The following is a 23,919-nucleotide window of genomic DNA, read 5'->3' as shown; positions in this document are numbered from 1 at the left end:
ACAAAAATTTATGGAGTAATGATTGTGGCAGACACTATGCAAGGTACCCAGGGGATACAGATCTGAAATAAACCAACGTGGCCCGCAGTTTCCCAGCACTAGCAAAGTAGTGGTAGGGATGGAGAGTCAATAGAGAAGGAAGCACAAAACCAAAAAGTTATGACAATTTGTGATACGTCATATAAAGGAACTAAACAAGATACTGAGATTCTGAATCAAGGGAGGGAACCCACTTTTGATGCTGCAGATCAAGTACAGTGTATATAAGGAGGTGAAGTTTAAATTGTGTACTGTGTAAACTGTGAAGGTGGAGGAAGCACCAGCCACAGAGAGTAAAGAGGATTTAGACAGAAGGGAACCTCAAATTCAGTCAGAGTATTCAGTGAAAATGAAGCCAGAAAACCCTGCCTTTTGTATATTTAGAACAATATGGGGTTCCTGTTTGTTGATGGTCCTCTGGGGGGAAGACTTAAATTTCATCCTGGGAGTGTCAAACAAATTCAGGCCCCACAAAAGGACTTGAAAAAAGTCATGTCTGCCGCCTCTTGCTTGTAAGTAAGGATATGAAGAATGCTTTCTTAGATGCCCCTGAAAAAAGGTCATCCTAACTTTTGTGTCCAGTTTTTCCTAGGTATACATCTCCCCAGAGTGCAGGATTTTTCCCTGGAGTGTGGTCACTTGGTAAATATACTTTAGTTCTGGGATCTAAGTTTTCCCTTTTTAATCCTCTTACCCCAAATATAGGTTTTACCTTCCCACATTGTACAAATTAATTTCCTTTTCTTGACCCAAGGTTAGTAACAATGCAACCTTCCTGCATGGATGCAAAGAACATAATGCAATGACGGTTTCCATGGTAGTAACCTGGCTTCATTGTGTGTAGGTTCCTTTGCTGCCGGGTCTGAGTGGTCCCCTTCAGCTTTAGCTTCCCTCTTATTCTGGAATGCAGCCCAGGTGACCTGAATGACTGAATGCAAGGTGGCCAATTCTCCCCAAATGACTTCAAAAGCTCGAGTGCTCTAGTTTTGCAGCTCATTTTAAACACCTCACTGACACCTCAAGGAAAATTGCCTCTCGTCTTTTATCTGGTCTCTCAACTTCTTCAGTTACAGGCAAGCAGAAGTGGACAACTGATCTGCTGTCCAAAGTTGAAGATACATCAGAAGGAAGAAAGGCTGTGGTTGGCAATAGCTCCATTTTGAAGATTTCAGAAAGGTCAGGAGTGGGGAGAAGAGACAATACAATGAACATTTAGAGGTGTGTCTTCAGGTCAAGTTCAATTCTGCTACTTTAAAAGGTTTTCAGGGCTGTGAAAAGAAGTTCTGGAGAAGCAAAGTCAGCATTACTGGGAGGGAAAAAACTCACTTCTCCCCTCCAAACGATGGGTAATTTCTTCTTGTCTAGAAAGAGCACTCTTCCTCGGGTTATATGGGTTGAAATCTATAACCTTAGTTATAATATTTTAACATACCAAGAAAAAAGCCAGTATTTCCTAAACCAATCCTAAAACTGGCATCAATTGCAAAGAAGGAGGACATCTTTTCCTCCAACATTTCTTTTCTTTCTTTTCTTTTTTTTTTTTTTTTTTTTGAGACAGAGTCTGGCTGTCACCCAAGCTGGAGTGCAGTGGTGCGATCTTGGCTCACTGCAACCTCTGCCTCCCTGGGTCAAGCAATTCTCCTGCTTCAGCCTCCCAAGTAGCTGGGAGTACAGGCGCACACCACCACACCTGGCTAATTTTTGTAATTTTCATAGAGACAGGCTTTCACCATATTGGTCAGGCTGGTTTTAAACTCCTGACCTCAGGTGATCCACCTGCCTTGGCCTCCCAAAGTGCTGGGATTACAGGTGTGAGCCACCATGCCTGGCCCCAACATTTATTTTCTTAAGGACTTCAGACAGAAATCTTTCTAAAGTTTACCATTTTCATAATATTATGCATTATAAATTACCATAAAAATAATTGCTATTATTTTATTATAAAAACAAAAATAATTCAACTTCGAACATATTATGTAACAAACACACATATGAAAACAAGAGGCACTCATAATTTTATTTTATTTTATGTATTTTATGTATTTATTTTGGTTTTAAGGAGCGGAGAGTTTAATAGGCAAGAAGGAAGGAGAAGGCAGAAGGAAGAAGCTCCCTTGTACAGAGACAGAGGGAGGGGGGTTCCAAAGCTGAAAGAGGAAACCCCACCTGCCACATATACCAGCAGGGTACATGAAGAGGCTGGAGGAGGCTGTGTTTGATTTGCATAGGGCTCAGGGGATTGGTTTGACCAGGTATGTCATTCATGTAGCCTGCGAAAAAACTGGTCCTCCCACCCTAGCCTTTTAATATGCAAATGAAGGGTGCCATGTTGTTCTACAAACATGGGGATATGTGTGGGCAGTCAGGTCGCCAGGCATATGTGGGCAAGGGTAAGAACAAGAGGGCGAGAATCACCATGTTTGGAGACACCCATAATTTTAACTGCCATCTTCTCTGTTTCAATATCTTAACTGTCGTAAACGTACCTAAACATCCTAGAAAGTGGCAAAGGGGCACATGGAATTTTCTCATAAATCAGCTGTCTAGTTTCTTGGTCCACATGGATTTTGTATTACCTCTCCCAATATGCTCTTTTGACTTAATAACCCTGCTTGAGGCTGCTTATCTTGATTCTGGCATGGCAAAATGTATAAGGGTATTATTGATCTAGCTAATTTCCTTCTGCTCAGTTCACTGAACCCACAGCTTCTCTGTATCCAGCCCAAACACGGAGGAGACCACCAGCTCCCCAACACCTATCTTGGAAAGAACTTGCACAAATACTACTGGCTCCATTTCTAAAAATCTTTATGAAAAATTATAGTTTCCAAGATTGTTTCTTATCTTGTAGATAGCAGTTTTATGTTGATACATTAGGTGTCTTTATAAAATGACGATCACTTCATAAAGTGATCCTTAGATATCAAAATATGCTGATCTTCATCTAATCTTCTCAATTGTGTGGTAATTTTGTTAGTCTTCGGTTTGGGGTCTCAGATCCAAAGCCCTAGAGTGCCCAGGCAAGTAAAGCCAGATGCAGAGGGGCCACGTTAGTACAATAGGAAATGGTGGGGACTTCAGTGACAGGAAGTGCGCATGCTCCAGTTGAAGGGTTAGGGCTCCAGTTAGTTAGAGGTACTAAGTGATTGGTGAGCAGCTAGATGTTCCACTTTTATAGTGAAACTGAAGGCTTAATATTTTGTGTGAAACCCTCTATTTTAAAATACCAGTAACATTTATTTTTTTGTTTCGTTTTAACAAATTGGGTGAAAAAAATTTTAGGCCGTGAGCTGTTTGTTTGTAGTCTCCGAGCTAGAGAATAGAGATTGTGGACTTGCCCTTAGTGACTCTTATTTTGGAATTTGTCCACCACCCTGGGGTCTTTAGTTGTAAAGACATTTCTGAATTTGTGTTAAATGAAGAAAACCTAGACACTAGAATCCTGAAATGCAGAAACGCTTAAAACCAGAAGACTGCAAAATTTAACAAATGACCTTTTTTTTGAGACTGAATCTGGCTCTGTTGCCCAAGCTGTGGGGCAATCTCCGCTTACTGCTATCTCTGCCTCCAGGTTCAAGGGATTCTCTTGCCTCAGCCTCCTGGGTAGCTGGGATTACAGTTGCACGCCATCGCATCTGACTAATTTTTGTATTTTTAGTAGAGACGGGATTTTGTCGTGTTGCCCAGGCTGGTTTTGAACTCCCAGGCTCAAGTGATCCAACTGCCTTGACCTCCAAAATTTCTGGGGATTACAGGTGTGAGCCACAGTGCCCAGCCATCAAATGGCCATTTTTGAAAGTGGAAACTCTTCTCTGAAACTTATGTTCATATGAGCATTGTTTATGGGGTCATTCACTGAGAATCTTGTATTGAGGTGCAAGCCACTCTGACGGGAGCCTTGTGTTGGAAATCACGCAGTGATGACTTTTCATCATCTGCAAATAATACAAAGATTAGCTTCTTCAGATCATACACATTAACTTTAAAATGGGAACCTCTATACGTACTGTATGAATGCTGATGACCAGAAGAAATGGCCCGAATTTTATGAAACATAAATATGGTAAAATTATAGAATTATAGAAGGATTATTATTAGAGCAAACAGCAGCAAATATGTATCAAGGAAAACAAATTATAAGACTTTATTGTAACTTACCTTTTTTTAATACATGTTTCTGAGGTGCTAGATCTCTTGGAAGGAAGCCAGGGTCTTTGTGCTTTTGCGAGCATTTATGTGTGTGTGTGATTAAGTGAGTGCATGCTTCTGTCTTCTTTAGTTTATAATACACCAATTCTTAGTTATTTATATTGTACCAAATTCTTACATCTTCTTAGTATTGCTAAACTAAGATTGAGAACACTTAGAGTATTCATGTTTGGCTAATGGCAATTAAGAAACTAACTCTCTCACCATATTTTCAGTAAAATATAAGCATAAAATACCCAAGGTATTTAAGAAATTTTTTTATTATAAAAAAATGTTGCATTAAAAAGTTACTGCATTTGAATGGTTTCCAGCAACTATTTTAACATTGATAATGAAGTCCTAGCCTTTATTAACACATATTGGTCTGAGGCCATTAGAAATAAGATATATGTGAGAGTGAATTTCAATCCATAGTCTCATCAAAGTGATGGATTCTCCATTAATGGTCTTATTTAACTCTTGTAATTTTTCAGCAGAAAGGCACTAGGTGACCTTGCACACATTCTGTAATAATGAGTTTCATTTACATATCTTTCTCTGAGAAGATGAAATGATTACATTGAGAAGTACTAAGAAAAGGATTCAAATCACCTGGAAAGCAAATTCTTGGTCAGTTATAGCAGACTTGATGACAACTTGCTGTATGCCACATAGTTGTGCTTATAGTTCATTTAAAATAATAAACTTCTATAATTTGAGGTAATTTTTATGAAAATATTCAAAACTGAATTATTAATGCCATAATGTTTGTCATAATGCCATAATATTTTTCTATCATAGGCAGTAAAAATAAGTTTGGGCATTTTAATTTCATGTTTTAAACCAAATAACCTGAAACTACTTGTAAAATTAATAATCAGAAATGATTGAAACTTAGAGTAGTTGAAGTGTATGTGGCCTGTTGAAAAATTAATATTGGATTTGTGAAGATTAATGACAGGGAAGAATGAGAAACTTTATACAAGAGAAATCTTTATTATCTTGTATATAGCATTAAAAGTTTGGCTTTTGTATCTCACTAGAGCTGGTAATTGGGAAGTAGTTAATGGTTTATTTTTGGGGTAGGAGTATATCACCCAAAGTCACTCTGGTTTTACCTGTATTTATGTCATATTTGAAAGACAGAAAGTCTTTTTTTACTTAAAACATTTGGTTTTCACATCAATGATTTGAAATATGTATGGGGATCTATTTGTATTCTTGTTTTACAAATGAAGAGTATGATTTGCAACAAGTGCATACAGCCAGTAAGTAGTAGAGCCAAGTCTCAAACCTATGGCTTTAGATTCCAAGTTCAATTCTCTCTCAAGGGATTGAAAGTATTTGCCCAATATTATTTCCGAGAACAGTCCATTCTTAGCTCCAATTGGGCTCTAACTCACGTCTTTTGACAAAATGTAAATTCCAAATTTCTTTTCTCCAGTATCCCACACTTTTTTTTGGCATTCTTCTATAATGCTAAGGCTTTAGTTTTATAAATTATAATAAATTAATATGCCTCTGTCTGTAGGTCTTAGGTTTCCCTTGGGTAAAATCATGACATTGGGACTTTTGATTTTCTAAGCTTCCTCCAGCAATCTAGTGTAGGGTGTACTTGAATAAAAGATAGTCTACACTTGGGAGAACATGCATTGGAAACCTTAGTACCATAAGTAATTAATATGCAAAGAAGCATAAAGAGCAACTTACTAATCAAGTGGAAAAATATGCACAATAAAATATGCAAAGGATAAAAATGGACAATTCAAATGGAAGGATTATAAAAGTGACCAATAAATTTAAGAAAGAGCGCACAATTTCTCTGGCAATCAATAGTAAGGTTTTTGTTTGCCAATATATTAGTAAACATTAAAATTATTAATATTAAGTATAAACAGAGTCTCATATAGTTAGGAAGAGCATAAAATGAGGAGTTAATTTAGAGAACAATTTGGCAGAATTGATAAAAAAATCAAAATGTTATATATGTCAAGTTTTCCATTTCTAGGTATCCATTCAAAGAAGTATTTGTATGTGTACATGAAGAGACAGGTACAAGAGGGCTTATTTGAAATACTAAAAAGTTGAAGGTCACCTACAATGTCTATCAACTTAAGGATAGTTAAATAAATTATGCTTTATATATACCATAGAATTTTATTCATCAGATTTTAATGAGGTATCTGTGAACTGTCATGAGAAACACTCTAAAATATATTAAAGAAATCAAGCCATAGAACAAAATATGCAGTTTAATTATGTTTATATATTGATACCTTCACCTCCCCTGCCAAAAAACAACACAACTAGGCATTTTCTATGTAAAAATCACAGAAAAAGGTGTGACAAATATCCACCATATCATTAATAGCAACTTCCTTTGATTTGAATTTCCAAATCATTAATAGCAAAACATTAATATAAATGAACTTGAGGGTTGGGATGGCAGTGTGACAGGAAGTTACTTCTACTATGTATAATTCTTTGTTTTGTTTTAAAATAGGATAACCAAAAATGCTTTTATATTCTATTTCTGAGGAATTATTTTCAGGACTTGAGTTTGTTATTCTCTCTCTCTCTCATTTTTTTTTTTTTTTGAGACAAGGTCTCACTCTGTTGCCCAGGCTAGAGTGCAGTGGTGTAATAATGGCTCACTGCAGCCTTGACCTTCTGGATTCAGGTGATCCTCCAACCTCGACCTCCCAAGTAGCTGGGATTACAGGTGTGTGCCACCACACCCGGCTAATTTTTGTACTTTCTGTAGAGACAGGGTTTCGCTATGTTGCCCAGGCTGGTCTCAAACTCCTGGCCATATATCTGAGGAATTAAGTTTTCAAAATCTGGGTTTGTTATTCTCTGGTCATTATATAAAAAGGAACATGATGTAAATTTGTCCCATTGTCAGTGATTTTAATCTGCTCACTTGGGTAAGATTGTGTCTGTAATATTCCAGTCAAAGGTACATAATCCAAGTCCAAGTAAAACATCAGACAACCCAATTTTAAAGACTTTCTCTTAAAAAAAAGCAATTTAAAGAATTGCAAAAAAAGATGGTAGAAATCTACCAGATTAAAGAGACCTGGCAATAAAATGCGATACGTGATTCCAGATTTTCTTTTGCAATAAAGAACAATATTGGAACAATTGTAGATATCTGAATAAAGTCTGTAGATTAAAACACAATAGTTAATAATTAACATGCATCTAGATATACAATTCTAGGGTCACCCTATCTTCCTTTTATATAAATTTGGTTCCATTGTTATACAAGTTTCTAGCAATGAATGCTTCTATAAATAGTGAGAGGCTGACCTAGCATATGATTTTTGTTTCGTTACCTGGATGTCTTATGATTTTTTCTTTGTCCTTGTAGTTCAGTACCTTCCTGAGGGTATGTCTCAGTGCCAATTCTATTGCATCAGTTTTTCCTGGAACGTGATCTACTTCTCTGATGTGCAGATTAAGGCCATTTTTTTCCAGGATTGTTTTCTTGTGTTTTAGATTAGAATATATTATCTGTTTTATTTATTCAGTTCTTTTCTTCAGGAAATCATAGCAATGAGGCAATTGTTGATGTCTTTACCTATGTTCTTTGTCTATTATCATCTCTATACTCAATTTGAAATCATTGTTCTTTTTTATGTTGTTTTCTGTGAATTGCAGAATAGTGTTCTTCACGTTCTTGACTGTGCTCATTTGTGCATGTCTGTTTGTGCTGATGTTTGGCTACTAATTTGGCTTTGGTCTCTGTTGCATTTTAATGTTTTCCTTCCTTTTCTCTTGTGAGCTACTAAGCTCCCTTTTCACCTCTGTAGTCTCCTTGAATATTTGAACCTGCTCACTGACCTTTTTTTTTTTTTTAAATAAGAGAGTTCAGAGCTGTAACTTCTTTGAGAGAATAGAAATTATTTATTTGTCTGAATTTTCATGTTTCAATGGGCGAATTTCCATTTGATTTATCTTTTTTCATCTGCCTCTTCTCATTTTCCTTCCAGATTTTCTGCATATTTTGTGTTTGTTTATTTCTCATTGTGACTTGTCCTCAAATGGAATTCCTTAACCGCTGGAAGAATAGAATGAGACTAGAAGAGGATCATTGGAGAGGGGAGAGATCTATGACTATATTCAGTTACCATTTGTGATCTTGAATATTTTGTCAAGTGTCTCGTTTTACTACTTTTTAAAATCTAGGGCACATCAGTTTCTTTAGGAGGATAATATGGTTCACAGCAAAGCTCTTCAGGGTAGGGGCTTGCTGCCGCTTCTTCTAATCACCCATTCACTTCTGGTGAGCTTTGCCCTACTAGAAATCTAGGGGGTCGATAGTAGAAATAATGTGACAGCATGATTTGACCCCTGACATTTTGTGGTGATGTGTGAATATTTAAAGGAATCAAATCTTTACAGGGCCATCTCTTCTTTTTCTGCTGTCCATCCATACTCTAAATGTTGACATTTTAGTTAGAGTCATAGGTTAAGCCATTCTAGACAAAGGTACTTATTTTGGAGAAATTCTGCACCTGCTGGAGTCCCAGGAGGCATGAGTTCACTCGCAGGACTTTGTCTCCTGGCCCAGATTCCATGAAGTTTGGCAGGTAAACTTATTGTATGCACTTTGGAATAGAGAGAGTTAACTTAATTCTTCGCATATGGATCATTTTCTCTGTTTTTCATTCTTACTGTTGTTTTTGGTAAAATTTTTGTTGTTTGCAGAAAACTTGTGGGAATAAATAAAAATGCCCTTATCAACAATGTAAACACAAAATTATTTAAGAGGTAAACTGTTATTTTCTGTATTATCTTCTTTTCAAAATTTAATGGACTCTACAACTTATTATGGAAAGCCGAATGTGACATAAAGAAAATTCAACAGAGTGTGACATCTTGGGAGAAATACAAATAGTTGGATTTGCATCTTGTGTAGGAATTTTACAATCTCCCTTGGATTTATGGGCAACACATTGTATGCTTATGAATATGTGCTAACTACCATATAGACTTTGCTTGAAAATTTTAAACTTAATTTTGTAGTAGCAGATAGCCTCAATCTATAATTCTGCTACCATTTACTTTTGTGTACAATTTCATTTGATGCTAAATTATACTTAATGATTATAGTTCTTAACAGTAATTACAGTGGAAAATCTGTAAAGCAGAATTACTGTTGCTTATGTGGTAGACTGAATTTTTATTAAGAAAAAGAGATTTAAACACTTTAGCAATATAGATGTGCCAGCCATAAATTATATTTAACATCTGAGTAGTTTTCAAATGAAATCATTCAATGCTACTGAAATTATAGTGGACTTCTCAGGGAGCTCCAGGTGCCTTCTGTGTAAGTCCATGTGCACTGCTACAACAAAACATCACACTGGGTAGCTTATAAATGACAGTAATTTATTTCTCACAGTTCTAGAGGCTGAGAAGTTCAACATCAAGGTACTGGCAGATTTAGTGTCTGGTAAGGGCCTACTTTCTAGGTTCATAGATGGTGCCTTTATAATATGCATAGTATAAAGGGACCAGGTAGCTCTCTGTAGTCTCTTTTTTCAGGGCAATAATCCCATTCATGCAGGCTCTGCCTTCATGACCTAATTACTTCCCCAAACCACCTCCTATCACCATCAATTTGGTGATTAGGTTTCAACCTATGAATTTTGGTGAAACACAAACAATCAGATCATAGCACCTTCCTTTATTAACCTCTTTTTATTCTTTTTTTTATCGAGCAACATTTTATTATTTAACATTAAACACACTTTGGGCATGTATAGGGAGGCAGACTTCTTTCCCTTTTATGATGTGGATTGGGCAAGTGACATCCGAGTGTGTGTGCAGATGGCAGAAATGTAGACTGAGACAAAGTGGCTCGGGCAAGCTGGGTGACTGTCATGTCCAATGATGTCCAACAGTGTGACATTGTAGCTGCCCTCTTCAAACTATGTGGATCTGCCACATTTCTTTTTTTTATTTTTTATTTTTTATTATACTTTAAGTTTTAAGGTACATGTGCACAACGTGCAGGTTACATATGTATACATGTGCCATGTTGGTGTGCTGCACCCATTAGCTCATCATTTAGCATTAGGTATATCTCCTAACGCTATCCCTCCACTCTCTCCCCACTCCACAACAGGCCCCAGTGTGTGATGTTCCCCTTCCTGTGTCCATGTGTTCTCATTGTTCAATTCCCACCTATGAGTGAGAACATGCGGTGTTTGATTTTTCGTCCTTGCAATAGTTTGCTGAGAATAATGGTTTCCAGCTTCATCCATGTCCCTACAAAGGACATGAACTCATCATTTTTTATGGCTGCATAGTATTCCATGGTGTATATGTGCCACATTTTCTTAATCCAGTCTATCGTTGTTGGACATTTGGGTTGGTTCCAAGTCTTTGCTATTGTGAATAGTGCCACAATAAACATACGTGTGCATGTGTCTTTATAGCAGCATGATTTATAGTTCTTTGGGTATATACCCAGTAATGGGATGGCTGGGTCAAATGGTATTTCTAGTTCTAGATCCCTGAGGAATTGCCACACCAACTTCCACAATGGCTGAACTAGTTTACAGTCCCACCAACAGTGTAAAAGTGTTCCTATTTCTCCACATCCTCTCCAGCACCTGTTGTTTCCTGACTTTTTAATGATGGCCATTCTAACTGGTGTGAGATGGTATCTCATTGTGGTTTTGATTTGCATTTCTCTGATGGCCAGTGATGATGAGCATTTTTTCGTGTGTTTTTTGGCTGCATAAATGTCTTCTTTGGAGAAGTGTCTGTTCATATTCTTTGCCCACTTTTTGATGGGGTTGTTTGTTTTTTTCTTGTAAATTTGTTTGAGTTCATTGTAGATTCTGGATATTAGCCCTTTGTCAGATAGGGCTTTTTGAGATAATCATGTGGTTTTTGTCTTTGGTTCTGTTTATATGCTGGATTACATTTATTGATTTGCGTATGTTGAACCAGCCTTGCATCCCAGGGATGAAGCCTGCTTGATCATGGTGGATAGGCTTTTTGATGTGCTGCTGGATTTGGTTTGCCAGTATTTTATTGAGGATTTTTGCATCAATGTTCATCAAGGATATTGGTCTGAAATTCTCTTTTTTGGTTGTGTATCTGCCAGGCTTTGGTATCAGGGTGATGCTGGCCTCATAAAATGTGTTAGGGAGGATTCCCTCTTTATCTGTTGATTGGAATAGTTTCAGAAGGAATGGTACAAGTTCCTCCTTGTACCTCTGGTAGAATTCGGCTGTGAATCCATCAGGTCCTGGACTCTTTTTGGTTGGTAAGCTATTGATTATTGCCACAATTTCAGAGCCTGTTATTGGTCTATTCAGAGATTCAACTTCTTCCTGGTTTTGTCTTGGGAGGGTGTATTTGTCGAGGAATTTGTCCATTTCTTCTAGATTTTCTAGTTTATTTGCATAGAGATGTTTGTAGTATTCTCTGATGGTAGATTGTATTTCTGTGGGATCGGTGGTGATGTACCCTTTATCATTTTTTATTGCGTCTATTTGATTCTTCTCTCTTTTCTTTATTAGTCTTGCTAGCGGTCGATCAATTTTGTTGACCTTTTCAAAAAACCAGCTCCCGGATTCGTTAATTTTTTGAAGGGGTTTTGTGTCTCTATTTCCTTCAGTTCTGCTCTGATATTAGTTATTTCTTGCCTTCTGCTAGCTTTTGAATGTGTTTGCTCTTGCATTTCTAGTTCTTTTAATTGTGATGTTAGGGTGTCAATTTTGGATCTTTCCTGCTTTCTCTTGTGGGCATTTAGTGCTATAAATTTCCCTCTTCACACTGCTTTGAATGTGTCTCAGAGATTCTGGTATGTTGTGTCTTTGTTCTCGTTGGTTTCAAAGAACATCTTTATTTCTGCCTTCATTTTGTTATGTACCCAGTAGTCATTCAGGAGCAGGTTGTTCAGTTTCCATGTAGTTGAGCGGTTTTGAGTGAGTTTCTTAATCCTGAGTTCTAGTTTGATTGCACTGTGGTCTGAGAGACAGTTTGTTATAATTTCTGTTCTTTTACATTTCCTGAGGAGTGCTTTACTTCCAACTGTGTGGTCAATTTTGGAATAAGCGTGGTGCGGTGCTGAGAAGAATGTATTTTCTGTTGATTTGGGGTGGAGAGTTCTGTAGATGTCTGTTAGGTCCACTTGGTGCAGAGCTGAGTTCAATTCCTGGGTATCCTTGTTAACTTTCTGTCTCATTGATCTATCTAATGTTGACAGTGGGGTGTTAAAATCTCCCATTATTATTGTTTGGGAGTCTAAGTCTCTTTGTAGGTCTTTCAGGACTTGCTTTATGAATCTGGGTGCCCCTGTATTGGGTGCATATATAGTTAGGATAGTTCGCTCTTCTTGTTGAATTGATCCCTTTACCATTATGTAATGGCCTTCTTTGTCTCTTTTGATCTTTGTTGGTTTAAAGTCTATTTTATCAGAGACTAGGATTGCAACCCCTGCCTTTTATTGTTTTCCATTTGCTGGTAGATCTTCCTCCATCCCTTTATTTTGAGTCTATGTGTGTCTCTGCACGTGAGATGGGTTTCCCGAATACAGCACACTGATGGGTCTTGTCTCCTTATCCAATTTGCCAGTCTGTGTCTTTTAATTGGAGCATTTAGCCCATTTACATTTAGAGTTAATATTGTTATATGTGAATTTGATCCTGTCCTTATGATGTTAGCTGGTTATTTTGCTCGTTAGTTGATGCAGTTTCTTCCTAGCCTCGAAGATCTTTAATTTGGCATGTTTTTGCAGTGGCTGGTACCGTTTGTTCCTTTCCATGTTTAGTGCTTCCTTCAGGAGCTCTTTTAGGGCAGGCCTGGTGGTGACAAAATCTCTCAGCCTTTGCTTGTCTGTAAAGTATTTTATTTCTCCTTCACTTATGAAGCTTAGTTTGGCTGGATATGAAATTTTGGGTTGAAAATTCTTTTCTTTAAGAATGTTGAATATTGCCCCCCACTCTCTTCTGGCTTGTAGAGTTTCTGCTGAGAGATCAGCTGTTAGTCTGACGGGCTTCCCTTTGTGGGTAACCTGACCTTTCTCTCTGGCCGCCCTTAACATTTTTTCCTTCATTTCAACTTTGGTGAATCTGACAATTATGTGTCTTGGAATTGCTCTTCTCGAGGAGTATCTTTGTGGCATTCTCTGTATTTCCTGAATCTGAATGTTGGCCTGCCTTGCTAGATTGGGGAAGTTCTCCTGGATAATATCCTGCAGAGTGTTTTCCAGCTTGGTTCCATTCTCCCCGTCGCTTTCAGGTACACCAATCAGACGTAAGTTTGGTCTTTTCACATAGTCCCATATTTCTTGAAGGCTTTGTTCATTTCTTTTTATTCTTTTTTCTCTAAACTTCTCTTCTCGCTTCATTTCATTCATTTCATCTTCCATCACTGATACCCTTTCTTCCAGTTGATTGCATCGGCTACTGAGGCTTGTGCATTCGTCATGTATTTCTCATGCCTTAGTTTTCAGCTCCATCAGGTCTTTTAAGGACTTCTCTGCATTGGTTATTCTAGTTAACCATTCGTGTAATTTTTTCAAAGTTTTTAACTTCTTTGCCAGGGGTTTGAACTTCTTCCTTTAGCTCGGAGTAGTTTGATCGTCTGAAGTCTTCTTCTCTCAACTCATCAAAGTCATACTCCATCCAGCTTTGTTCCATTGCTGGTGAGGAACTGCGTTCCTTTGGAGGAGGAGAGGTACTCTGATTTTGAGTTTCCAGTTTTTCTGCTCTGTTTTTTCCCCATCTTTGTGGTTTTATCTACCTTTGGTCTTTGATGATGGTGATGTACAGGTGGGGTTTTGGTGTGGATGTCCTTTCTGTTTGTTAGTTTTCCTTCTAACAGTCAGGACCCTCAGCTGCAGGTCTATTAGAGTTTCCTGGAGGTCCACTGCAGAGCCTGTTTGCCTGGGTATCAGCAGTGGTGGCTGCAGAACAGCAGATATTGGTGAAAAGCAAATGTTACTGCCTGATCATTCCTCTGGAAGTTTTGTCTCAGAGGAGTACCCAGCCGTGTGAGGCATCAGTGTGCCCCTACTGGGGGTTGCCTCCCAGTTAGACTACTCGGGGGTCAGGGACCCACTTGAGGAGGCAGTCTGTCCATTCTCAGATCTCCAGCTGTGTGCTGGGAGAACCACTACTCTCTTCAAAGCTGTCAGACAGGGACATTTAAGTCTGCAGAGGATTCTGCTGTCTTTCGTTTGGCTATGTCCTGCCCCTAGGGGTGGAGTCTACAGATGCAGGCAGGCCTCCTTGAGCTGCGGTGGGCTCCACCCAGTTCGAGCTTCCTGGCCGCTTTGTTTACCTACTCAAGCCTCGGCAATGGTGGGCGCCCCTCCCCTAGCCTCGCTGCCGCTTTGCAGCTTGATCTCACACTGCTGTGCTAGCAATGAGTGGGGCTCCATGGGCTTAGGACCCTCCGAGCCAGGCACGGGATATAGTCTCCTGGTGTGCCATTTGCTAAGACTGTTGGAAAAGCACAGTATTAGGGTGGGAGTGACCCGATTTTCCAGATGCCCTCTGTCACCCCTTTCTTTGACTAGGAAAGGGAATTCCCTTACCCCTTTTGCTTTCCGGGTGAGGCAATGTCTCCCCCTACTTCGGCTCATGCTTGGTGTGCTGCACCCACTGTCCTGCACCCACTTTCCGACACTCCCCAGTGAGATGAACCGGTACCTCAGTTGGAAATGCAGAAATCACCCATCTTCTGTGTTGCTCATGCTGGGAGCTGTAGACTGGAGCTGTTCCTATTCAGCCATCTTCTGATTTGCATGTTTCTAATGATCAGTGATTTTGAGCTTTTTTTCCATGTTTATTGGTCGCATAAATATCTTCTTTTGAGAAGTGTGTGTTCATATCCTTTACCCACTATTTAAAGGTTTTTTTGTTCTTGTAAATTTGTTTAAGTTCCTTGTAGACACTGAATGTTAGATCTATCCAGAATCTTTTGATGTGTCTGCTAAACTGCCTTCAGTACCAGCTTCACCCTCTGGCTAATTCCTCCTCTGTGGTAGTAAGATGGCTCCTGTGGCATTCTGGGCTATCTGCTTTGTTTTTTTCATGTTCAGCTTCGGAGAGTCAGAAAAATACATTTTTTCCAACCCTGAAACATAAATCCATCAAATTTTGTCATATACCCATGCTTGGATGAATAATATATTTCATGAGAATGTCATGAGATTATAAGTTTAGATGAGACAGGATCAGCCCAAACCTAGGAATTGGGAATGGTTCACCTCCCTGGAAACTAATGACTGAGTAGGTAAGGTGGGACATGTGAACAAAATCAAGCTTTAGCTGGGAAGGAAAAAGTGAAAAGATGGTAGCACCTGCTAGTATTCTCATAGGAACCTTAAGAAGTCGTTACTATATTATCATCTCCATATTACAGATGAAGAAACAGATAGAGAGAGGTTAGGTGACTTGCCCAGTTGGTGAAGCTGGACTTTGAATGGAGCATCTAATACCAGAGTCCTCGTTTGAAACCACAACTTTATGTGCCTTATGGTTCTGATCTAATGGAGGAGCAGAATGGCCCCAAATACCTCCTCTCTGGAGTTAACTTCAGGAGGAATTACATTCTGTGTTTGAGAGTAGGCTTTGGATTGGAATAGATTTCCAGGGTGATTCTCAACCAAAGCCAGAGCTGTGCACCTGGATAGGAGAATCTAGAACCATGCAAATACCAGCCAGCCAGGCCTGAGCTGACTTGCTGTCTGGAAAAAATAATGCTTTCTCAGAGTGATAAATTGTTCACTTTCGTAAGTGTATTCAAACAATCACAATGTAGGAGAAAGTGAGGATTATTTTTTGCACAGTGAAGTTCTGTGCTTACGACAATTGATAGTCAAGAAAAACACAGGGAGATAAAATAAATTAGAAAAATGCATTTGAAATACAATACGCATCTTTTAGCAGCCTTGTTATTCTTTTTGTCAAAATGCTAGCAAGCTGTCATAAAGTGGTTGCATAGATAGAACAGGCATTAGAGTCAAGACTATGTTGCTTTAAATCTTGATTCCACAAACGTACTACTTTATGATCGTGGGCAAGATAATCTCTCAGTCTCTGCATTTATAAAATGGGAATACTATTATTACTCTCCTCAGAGGACTGCAGTGAAAATTAAATCTATGTATTTGTAAAGTGTTTAGTATAGCAGCTGATATATGGTAAATGCTATAGAAGTGTTTGCTGTTCTTAATAATTGATTTATATTCCACATAAATTAAGTGGTTACTATCCTACCACTTCTATAAAAATCTTTGTTTGCAAAGAACATATTTTAATTTAATACTTTCTTATGCTGGAAAAAAAACATAGTAAGATAGTAAAGGAAATAAAACACCACTCATTGGCAGTAAAACTCTGCCTTAGAAAAATTCTTGTTTCGCAAACTATATTCTGTTAGCTTATGGTTTGCTATTTGATTAGTAGCCTAAAAATAATAATATGACTGTCTGAAAAACAAATGCCTTCACTCTTTTTTTGAGAGACACAAATGTTAAGTTTTTGTGATTTAAAAGGAAGAGAGATTTAAATGAGAGATTCAAGGAGTTGATTTATGACCTGCTCTTCTGGAAACAACTTCAAATCCCCTCTACATTTGGTCCTGGGATCCCTGTTGTTCATTTATCTAAGTGTGTAATATTTTTAAAATAAATTACAAATATTTTCAGACAGAGTACTGCAGCAGACCTGAAATTTTATAGAAGCTAAATTTGATATTCTGTTCATTTGATACTTAGAGTGAATTCTTACCACTTACTATGTGAATTGATTTTTGCTTTTTATTTTTAGAAAACTATATTTGTTTTGCAAAGACCAAGAGTAGGGAGAGAATGCACCTTAAAACCAAGGGTATTGGATTAATTTGGTAGCCATATAAAAATTAAACGTGACCCCATTTAACACTATATTCATGATATATTTTAGGTGAGTTTCAGATTATGCATGTCGTATATGAAACAACAAAATAAAATTTTTAGGGAATAGTATAAGAGAATGTCTTCAGGACTTTGGGGAAGGAAAATGTTTCTTAAACAGGAAACAGTACTAGCATAAACGAAAAGTTTTATAAATTGGATTTTATTGAAATTAAAAACTGCTTATGAAGTTTTTATTTTATTATAGTGCTTATTTTATTAAAATTAAAAACTACTTAAGGGAGTGAAAAGGTAAGCAACAGAGTAGGAGAAGGTACTTGCAATACTGTATCTGTCAAATAATTCATTTATGGAATATATAAAGGTTTTCTATTAATATGACAATGACAGACACCTCAAAGGCAAAACACTTCAACAGGCACTTCACTGAAGAGGATATCCAATTGATTTTTAAGCATCTGAAAGGGTGTCAAACGTCATTAGTTATCATAAAAGTATAAATTGAAAGCATAATGAAATACCTCTATGTACCTACTGGAATGGCAAAATAAAAAAGAAGAAAAACTATGAATATCAAGTATTGGCAAATACCTGTAGCAACTAGAGCTCTCATTCACAGCTGGAAGGAGTATAAATTGGTACAATCACATGGGAAAACTGTTTGACTTATTTGCTAGAGCTGAACATTCACAAGCTCCATGATCTGTCAATATTGCTTCTAAAAAAGAAGGGCAATTCACTCCTGCCTGAAAGAAATTTATACAAATGTTTTCTAAAAATACATTTACTACAATAGTCATAGGAACGTTTCCCATATAAACCTCAATCTTGACACAATCATTCTATCAGCATATTCATATATGTGAATATATATGTGAAATACTATTCAGCAATGAAAAGAAAAAATTACAGTTACATGTAATGACATGAGTCCCATAAACATATTGTTGAATGAAAGAAGCCAGACATAAAAGTGTACATACTCTACAATTTCACATGAAGTTTTAAAACGCAAAACTAATGTGTAGGTTAGAAATTTAAATAGTAGTTGCTGAGACCAGCTCAGTTGTGGAGACCCTAACCCAGCGGTGCTAGAGGCATTAAATACACATGCACAGAAAGATAGAGTGTGGAGTGGGAAATCAGGGGTCTCACAGCCTTCAGAGCTGAGAGCCTTGAACAGAGATTTACCTACATATTTATTGACAGCAAGCCAGTCCTAAGATTTACTAAAAGTATTCCTTACAGGAAATAAAGAGATGGGCTGAAATAAAGGGATGGGTTTGGTTAGTTATCTGCAGCAGGAGCATGTCCTTAAGACACAGATCACCCATGCTATTGTTTGTGGTTTAAGAATGCCTTTAAGCGGTTTTCCAGCCTGGGCAGGCCAGATGTTTTTTGCCCTCATTCCAGTAAACCCACAACCTTCCAGCGTTGGCATCATGGCCATCATGAACATGTCACAGTGCTGCAGAGATTTTGCTTATGGCCAGTTTTGGGGCTAATTTATGGCCAGATTTGGGACCTCTTCCCCAACAGGTGGTTTCCTTTGTAGGGGTGGCTGATATTTGGGAATGGGTGTGAGGAATGCTACAGAATGCTGAGACCAGTTCAGTTGTGGAGACCCTAACCCAGCAATGCTAGAGGAATTAAAGACATACACACAGAAATACAGAGTGTGGAGTGGGAAATCAGGGAACTCACAACCTGCAGAGCTGAGAGTCCCAAACAGAGTTTGACCCACATATTTATTTGCAGCAAGCCACTGATAAGCATTATTTCTATAGATTATAGATTAACTAAAAGTATTCCTTATGGGAAACAAAAGGATGGGCCGAAACAAAGGGATGGGCTCTGGCTAGATATCTGCAGCAGGAACATGTCCTTAAGGCACAGATCGCTCATGCTATTGTTTGTGGCTTAGGAATGCCTTAAACGGTTTTCCACCCTGGGTGGGCCAGGTGTTCCTTGCCCTCATTCTGGTAAACCCACAACCTTCAGCATGGGCATCATGGCCATCATGAAAATGTCACAGTGCCGCAGATATTTTGTTTATGGCCAGTTTTGGGGCCAGTTTATGGCTAGATTTGGAGGCCTATTCCCAACAACAGAAGATGCTAATAATGTTTCATCATATCTTAATCTAGATGGAGAAAGATTGTGTATTTATGTTTGAGATGTTTATAAAACTATACACTAAAATTTGTGAACTAAAGTTTAAGTTACCTTGAAATGATTTAAAATCTGTAGTGCTAGTGTACTCAAAATGAAAAAAATTCTTGCAAACAACACATACTTTACTATGAGCTCAAGGGGAAGCCAATGGTTGCTGTCAAGATTGATGTTTCTACAGACAAAAGAAGATTTTAAAATTCCTGTACAAATCAATCTGTTTGATATTATTCAAGGCATCAAATATGTATACAGCATTTGCATTGAGCCTATCATTTTTCTAGGGCTATAGATAAGTTATTTTTGGATGATAAAATATTCAGATGTGATTTAGATAATTAGAATTTTCAGAATAATAAAGTAAGATGATAGTTCATGCACTCATAAAATTTTATTTACTTATTTATTCTATTGGGGTGAGTATAATCCAGGTATGTTAGCTGAATAAACCTACAGCTACTAAAATTCTTCAGGCTAATTGGCAAATATGGCAAATGCTGTGTCCAGAGCACCTTCAAATCCTTTTGCCTTGACAGTCTCGTCGCTGGTTAAGGATAGGTATAGATACATGAATGGGATTAATTTGGATTATGATAAATGTGAAGAAGAAGGTGATAATCAAATCTGAGTGAGAAGACATAGATCCTGTCCTAGTGCTTTTGGGTTATTGGAGCAGGAGCACTGTGCAGATGGGAGAGGATGTTGCAGAAAGTCAGGGACCCCAGACAGAGGGACCAGCTAGAGCTTCAGCAGAGGAACACAGATTGTGAAGTTTTCGTGGACATTTATCAGTTCCCCAAATTAATACTTTTATAATTTCTTATGCCTGTTTGACTTTAATCTCTCAATCCTGTTATCTTCATAACCTGAGGATGTACATCACCTCAGGGCCACTGTGATGATTGTGTTAACTGTACAAATTGATTGTAAAATGTGTGTTTGAACAATATGAAATCAGTGCACCTTGAAAACGAACAGAATAATGGCGATTTTAGAGAACAAGGGAAGACAGCCATAAGGTCTGACTGCCTGTGGGGTTGGGCAAAAAAGAGCCATATTTTTCTTCTTGCAGAGAGCCTATAAATGCACGTGCAAATAGGAGAGATATCGCTAAATTCTTTTCCAAGCAAGGAATATTGATAATTAATACTCTGGGAAAAGAATTGCATTCCTGGGGAGAGATCTATAAACAGCCGCTCTGGGAGTGTCTGTCTTATGTGGTTGAGATAAGGACTGAAATATGCCCTGGTCTCCTGCAGTACCCTCAGGCTTACTAGGGTGGGGAAAATATCCTGCCCTGGTAAATTTGAGGTCAGACTGGTTCTCTGCTCTCAAACCCTGTTTTCTGTTGTTTAAGATGTTTATCAAGACAATACGTGCACAGCTGAACATAGACCCTCATCAGTAATTCTGATTTTGCCCTTTGCCTTGTGATCTTTGCTTTGCCCTTTGCCTTTTCATCTTTATTGGCCTCAGAAGCATGTGATCTTTGTGACCTACTCCCTGTTCCTACACCCCCCACCTTTAAAGTCCTTAATAAAAACCTGCTGGTTTTATGGCTCAGGTGGGCATCATGGACCTACCAATATGTGATGTCACCCCCGGTGGCCCAGCTGTAATATTCCTCTCTTTGTACTCATTCTCTTTATTTCTCAGACCAGCTGACACTTAGGGAAAATAGAAAGAACCTACTTTGAAATATTGGGGGCTGGTTCCCCTGATAAGAGAAAGTTATCTAGGAGGTCTTAGAATCTAAGGGTAAACTGCAGTAATGTCTTAGGCAGTGAATTTGCTAGGCTAGAACATTTCCAAAACTCTGTCATGAGGCTAGTTTAATAGATTATTTTGGAAAAACTAAACTGGTAAGGATTTGATTTGAAATTGCATAAAACATTTCTTTAGAATGTCCTTGACATACAATTAAACAAGACATGTCTTTTTCCTACAACGAGTAACAAGAATTTTCATTCCAATGGTATAAGCATAAGATTTCTATGTATAAAAGGTCATGCCCTTCATTAGAGCATGTGATCATTTATTATGAATTTCATTATACCTGCTCTGACTGTCACAACTGCTCATCCAACATAGCAGTATGTCATCTTCTTGCTGGGACAGATTTCAAAGTGTCTTAGTTTTGGCCTTGGGCACTGGCTACAAATTTGGTAAATAATCTTAGTCAAATATATCCAGAGAAACAATAGGCAAATACTTTTGCTCTAGCTGGCCTGAGTTTCATATGCAAAAATAGCATGCCCTGTCTCCACTTACAAAGTAACAGCTGAATATGTCAGTTTAGTAATTTGGAAAGTAGATTTCAAGACTGCCACCTTCTACCATCTTCTGTGGAACACAGTGTTCCTGAGCAAAGTCAGGCACTTCCTTTTTCTGTCAGAAACAATAGGACCTCACCTATAGTTATTCTCAAACAAGGTGGCCTCACCTATAGATATCTTTGCTTTTTAAGTACTATGTGTTTTATAAACATATTGGTAATTATTATTATGTCTATTCATTTGAAAAATGCTCCTGAGTCACAAGAAATGAGCTTAGACATAGAGTCTACAGGAGAGGCTTTTGAGTGTGGCTCCTCAGTCCCTTAATCAACCCTTTATTGTCACTGCTTCAGCATTCTAGAACTTTCTCATATGTGTGACTTCTGCACAAAGAGAAAGAAATAAGGAACTGAACCCCAAAAGAGTTCTTAGCTATTCTTAGCAGAGCAACATAACAAGGAATAGATTGAATTGAGGATCACACATCACTGGGTTCAAATCTCAGCCCTAATATATACTTGCTGTGAAGATGTGACCAAATTGTTTAACCACTCCAAACCCCATTTTCCCCATCTATACAACCTTCCTCATAAGTTTATCATGAGGATTAAATGGAATAAAGTATATAAAGCTATTAATATAATGTTGGAATTTAATGAGTACTCAATTCACGGCTGGCTACCTGGGATGGAATCCTGGGTACACAACTTACTATATGTAGACCTTGGGTAATCACTAAACTTTTCTTGTCTGTTAAGTTAAGGGAGCTAACAGGACCTACTTCCAGGACTGCTGAGAGCAGTCAAGGAGATGACACATATTCAGTTCTCCCGAGGCTACCTGGGCCATAGAACAGGCTTACTAAGTGATAGCTACAGCAATTGCATTGCCTGTACTTTTCCTTAAAGTAAGTAGCACAACATGCACAGTAGGCTGTTTGTTATTCCCTCTCCTTCCCAATCCCTCACTCGACAAGCTCTGAGAATAATATTGATAATAATAATAATGGCAGAATATAGTTTACAAACTTTCTGTAAGCCTAGCTTTTTGACCTTAAGTAAACAATTTAACTTCTCATTGCCTCTATTTTCTTATCTGTGAAATAAAGATAATACTGCCTATTTTTGAGGCATATATTCTTTATTAAAGAATTGAAGGTAAAGTTCACAGAACAAGATTTGGTATACAGTAATATCTTATTAATTTTAGCTTTAAAAAGTGTTTTCATCTATATAATCTCATTTGACTGTAACAGGTGTTTTTCTAGGTGAGATTCTTCAGTAGGTACTAAAACATGTTGAATCTTTTAAAAAAACTATACAAATAGAGGTCAATCCAGGCCACCTAAACATTTAACTTGAACTGGGTTTAGCATGGACAAGCCAGTGTGATTTTTAGCAGTAGAACAGTCCTCCTGTCTAAACATAGTCCTTCTCCACCTATTTGTCAGGCCTGAAAGTCAATAACAATGCAGGTATTCCTGGGGTAGCTCTAATTTAAACAACATCAATCATTTATACTTGCATGTTGATGCATTTATTAGGACATCTGTGGAGAGTTTTGACAGGAGATGGGGGGGGGAGTTGGATAAAGCAAAGCATCGTCAGTGTATGAAGATAGAGCATCTGAGTGCCTTAAGAGGGAGACAAGGACACTAAAAAGGAAAAAGGACATAAATCAGGAAGCTAAAAATGCTACGTGACACATGTCACCTACTTAGCACGTTTGCCTGTGGCTGACCTCAAATGTCATCTCCTTCCTAATAGACAGACTTCCTAACTGCATTGGCAGCTCCTCTGAGGATGTTTCTTTGTTCTCTCCCTGTAGAAAGGATAGTCTCATATGTATTCCAAACCACTGAGAGAAAATATGTGTTAGGCCACTGAAGAATGTTATTAATACTAAATAAGCCAGAATCCCAAATGTGCTTAATACCAAGTGTGCTTCTGATACCACGGCTTGGAGAAAAATAGCAATCCAAAAATAAATCTTAAGTAAAATGGGGGTGACAATTATGTCTGATGTACCTTGGATGTATCTGTTAAAATTCTCATCTTTTGTACTCTAGGAATTGCTTGGAAAAGAGAGGAAAACTTCAGATCTCACTTTTATGTGCCCCGACTCAAGAGTTTCAGATTTTCCAGGTATGCAGTGCTAAAGCACAGGGTGTGATATGGTTTGAATGTTTTGTCCCCTCCAGATGTCGTGTTGAAATGTGCTCTCCAATGTTGGAGGGGGTGCCTGCTGGGAGGTGTTCGGGTCATCAGGGAGGGTCCCTCATGAATGCCTTGGTGCTGTACTCATGGTGATGAGTGAGTTCTCACCCTATGAATTCGTGCAAGGTCTGGTTGT

The 23,919-nt window shown here is 38.1% G+C and overlaps 1 protein-coding gene across 1 annotated transcript in view; it reads left to right on the top strand.

The window, feature by feature from the left end:
• LOC134736564 (myosin heavy chain IB-like) overlaps positions 1-23,919 on the top strand; it is a 422,536-nt gene that overhangs the window by 236,251 nt on the left and 162,366 nt on the right. The window contains exon 3 of the mRNA XM_063638501.1: positions 23,636-23,711. Within this exon, the coding sequence (XP_063494571.1) occupies positions 23,636-23,711 (76 nt within the window). The remainder of the gene's footprint in view (positions 1-23,635; positions 23,712-23,919) is intronic.

The sequence above is a fragment of the Symphalangus syndactylus genome, chromosome 5 (assembly GCF_028878055.3).
Source record: "Symphalangus syndactylus isolate Jambi chromosome 5, NHGRI_mSymSyn1-v2.1_pri, whole genome shotgun sequence".
NCBI classification, from domain to species: Eukaryota; Metazoa; Chordata; class Mammalia; order Primates; family Hylobatidae; genus Symphalangus; species Symphalangus syndactylus.
Note: the sequence above shows the minus strand (reverse complement) of the source record. Positions and strands in the feature narration are given on the sequence as shown.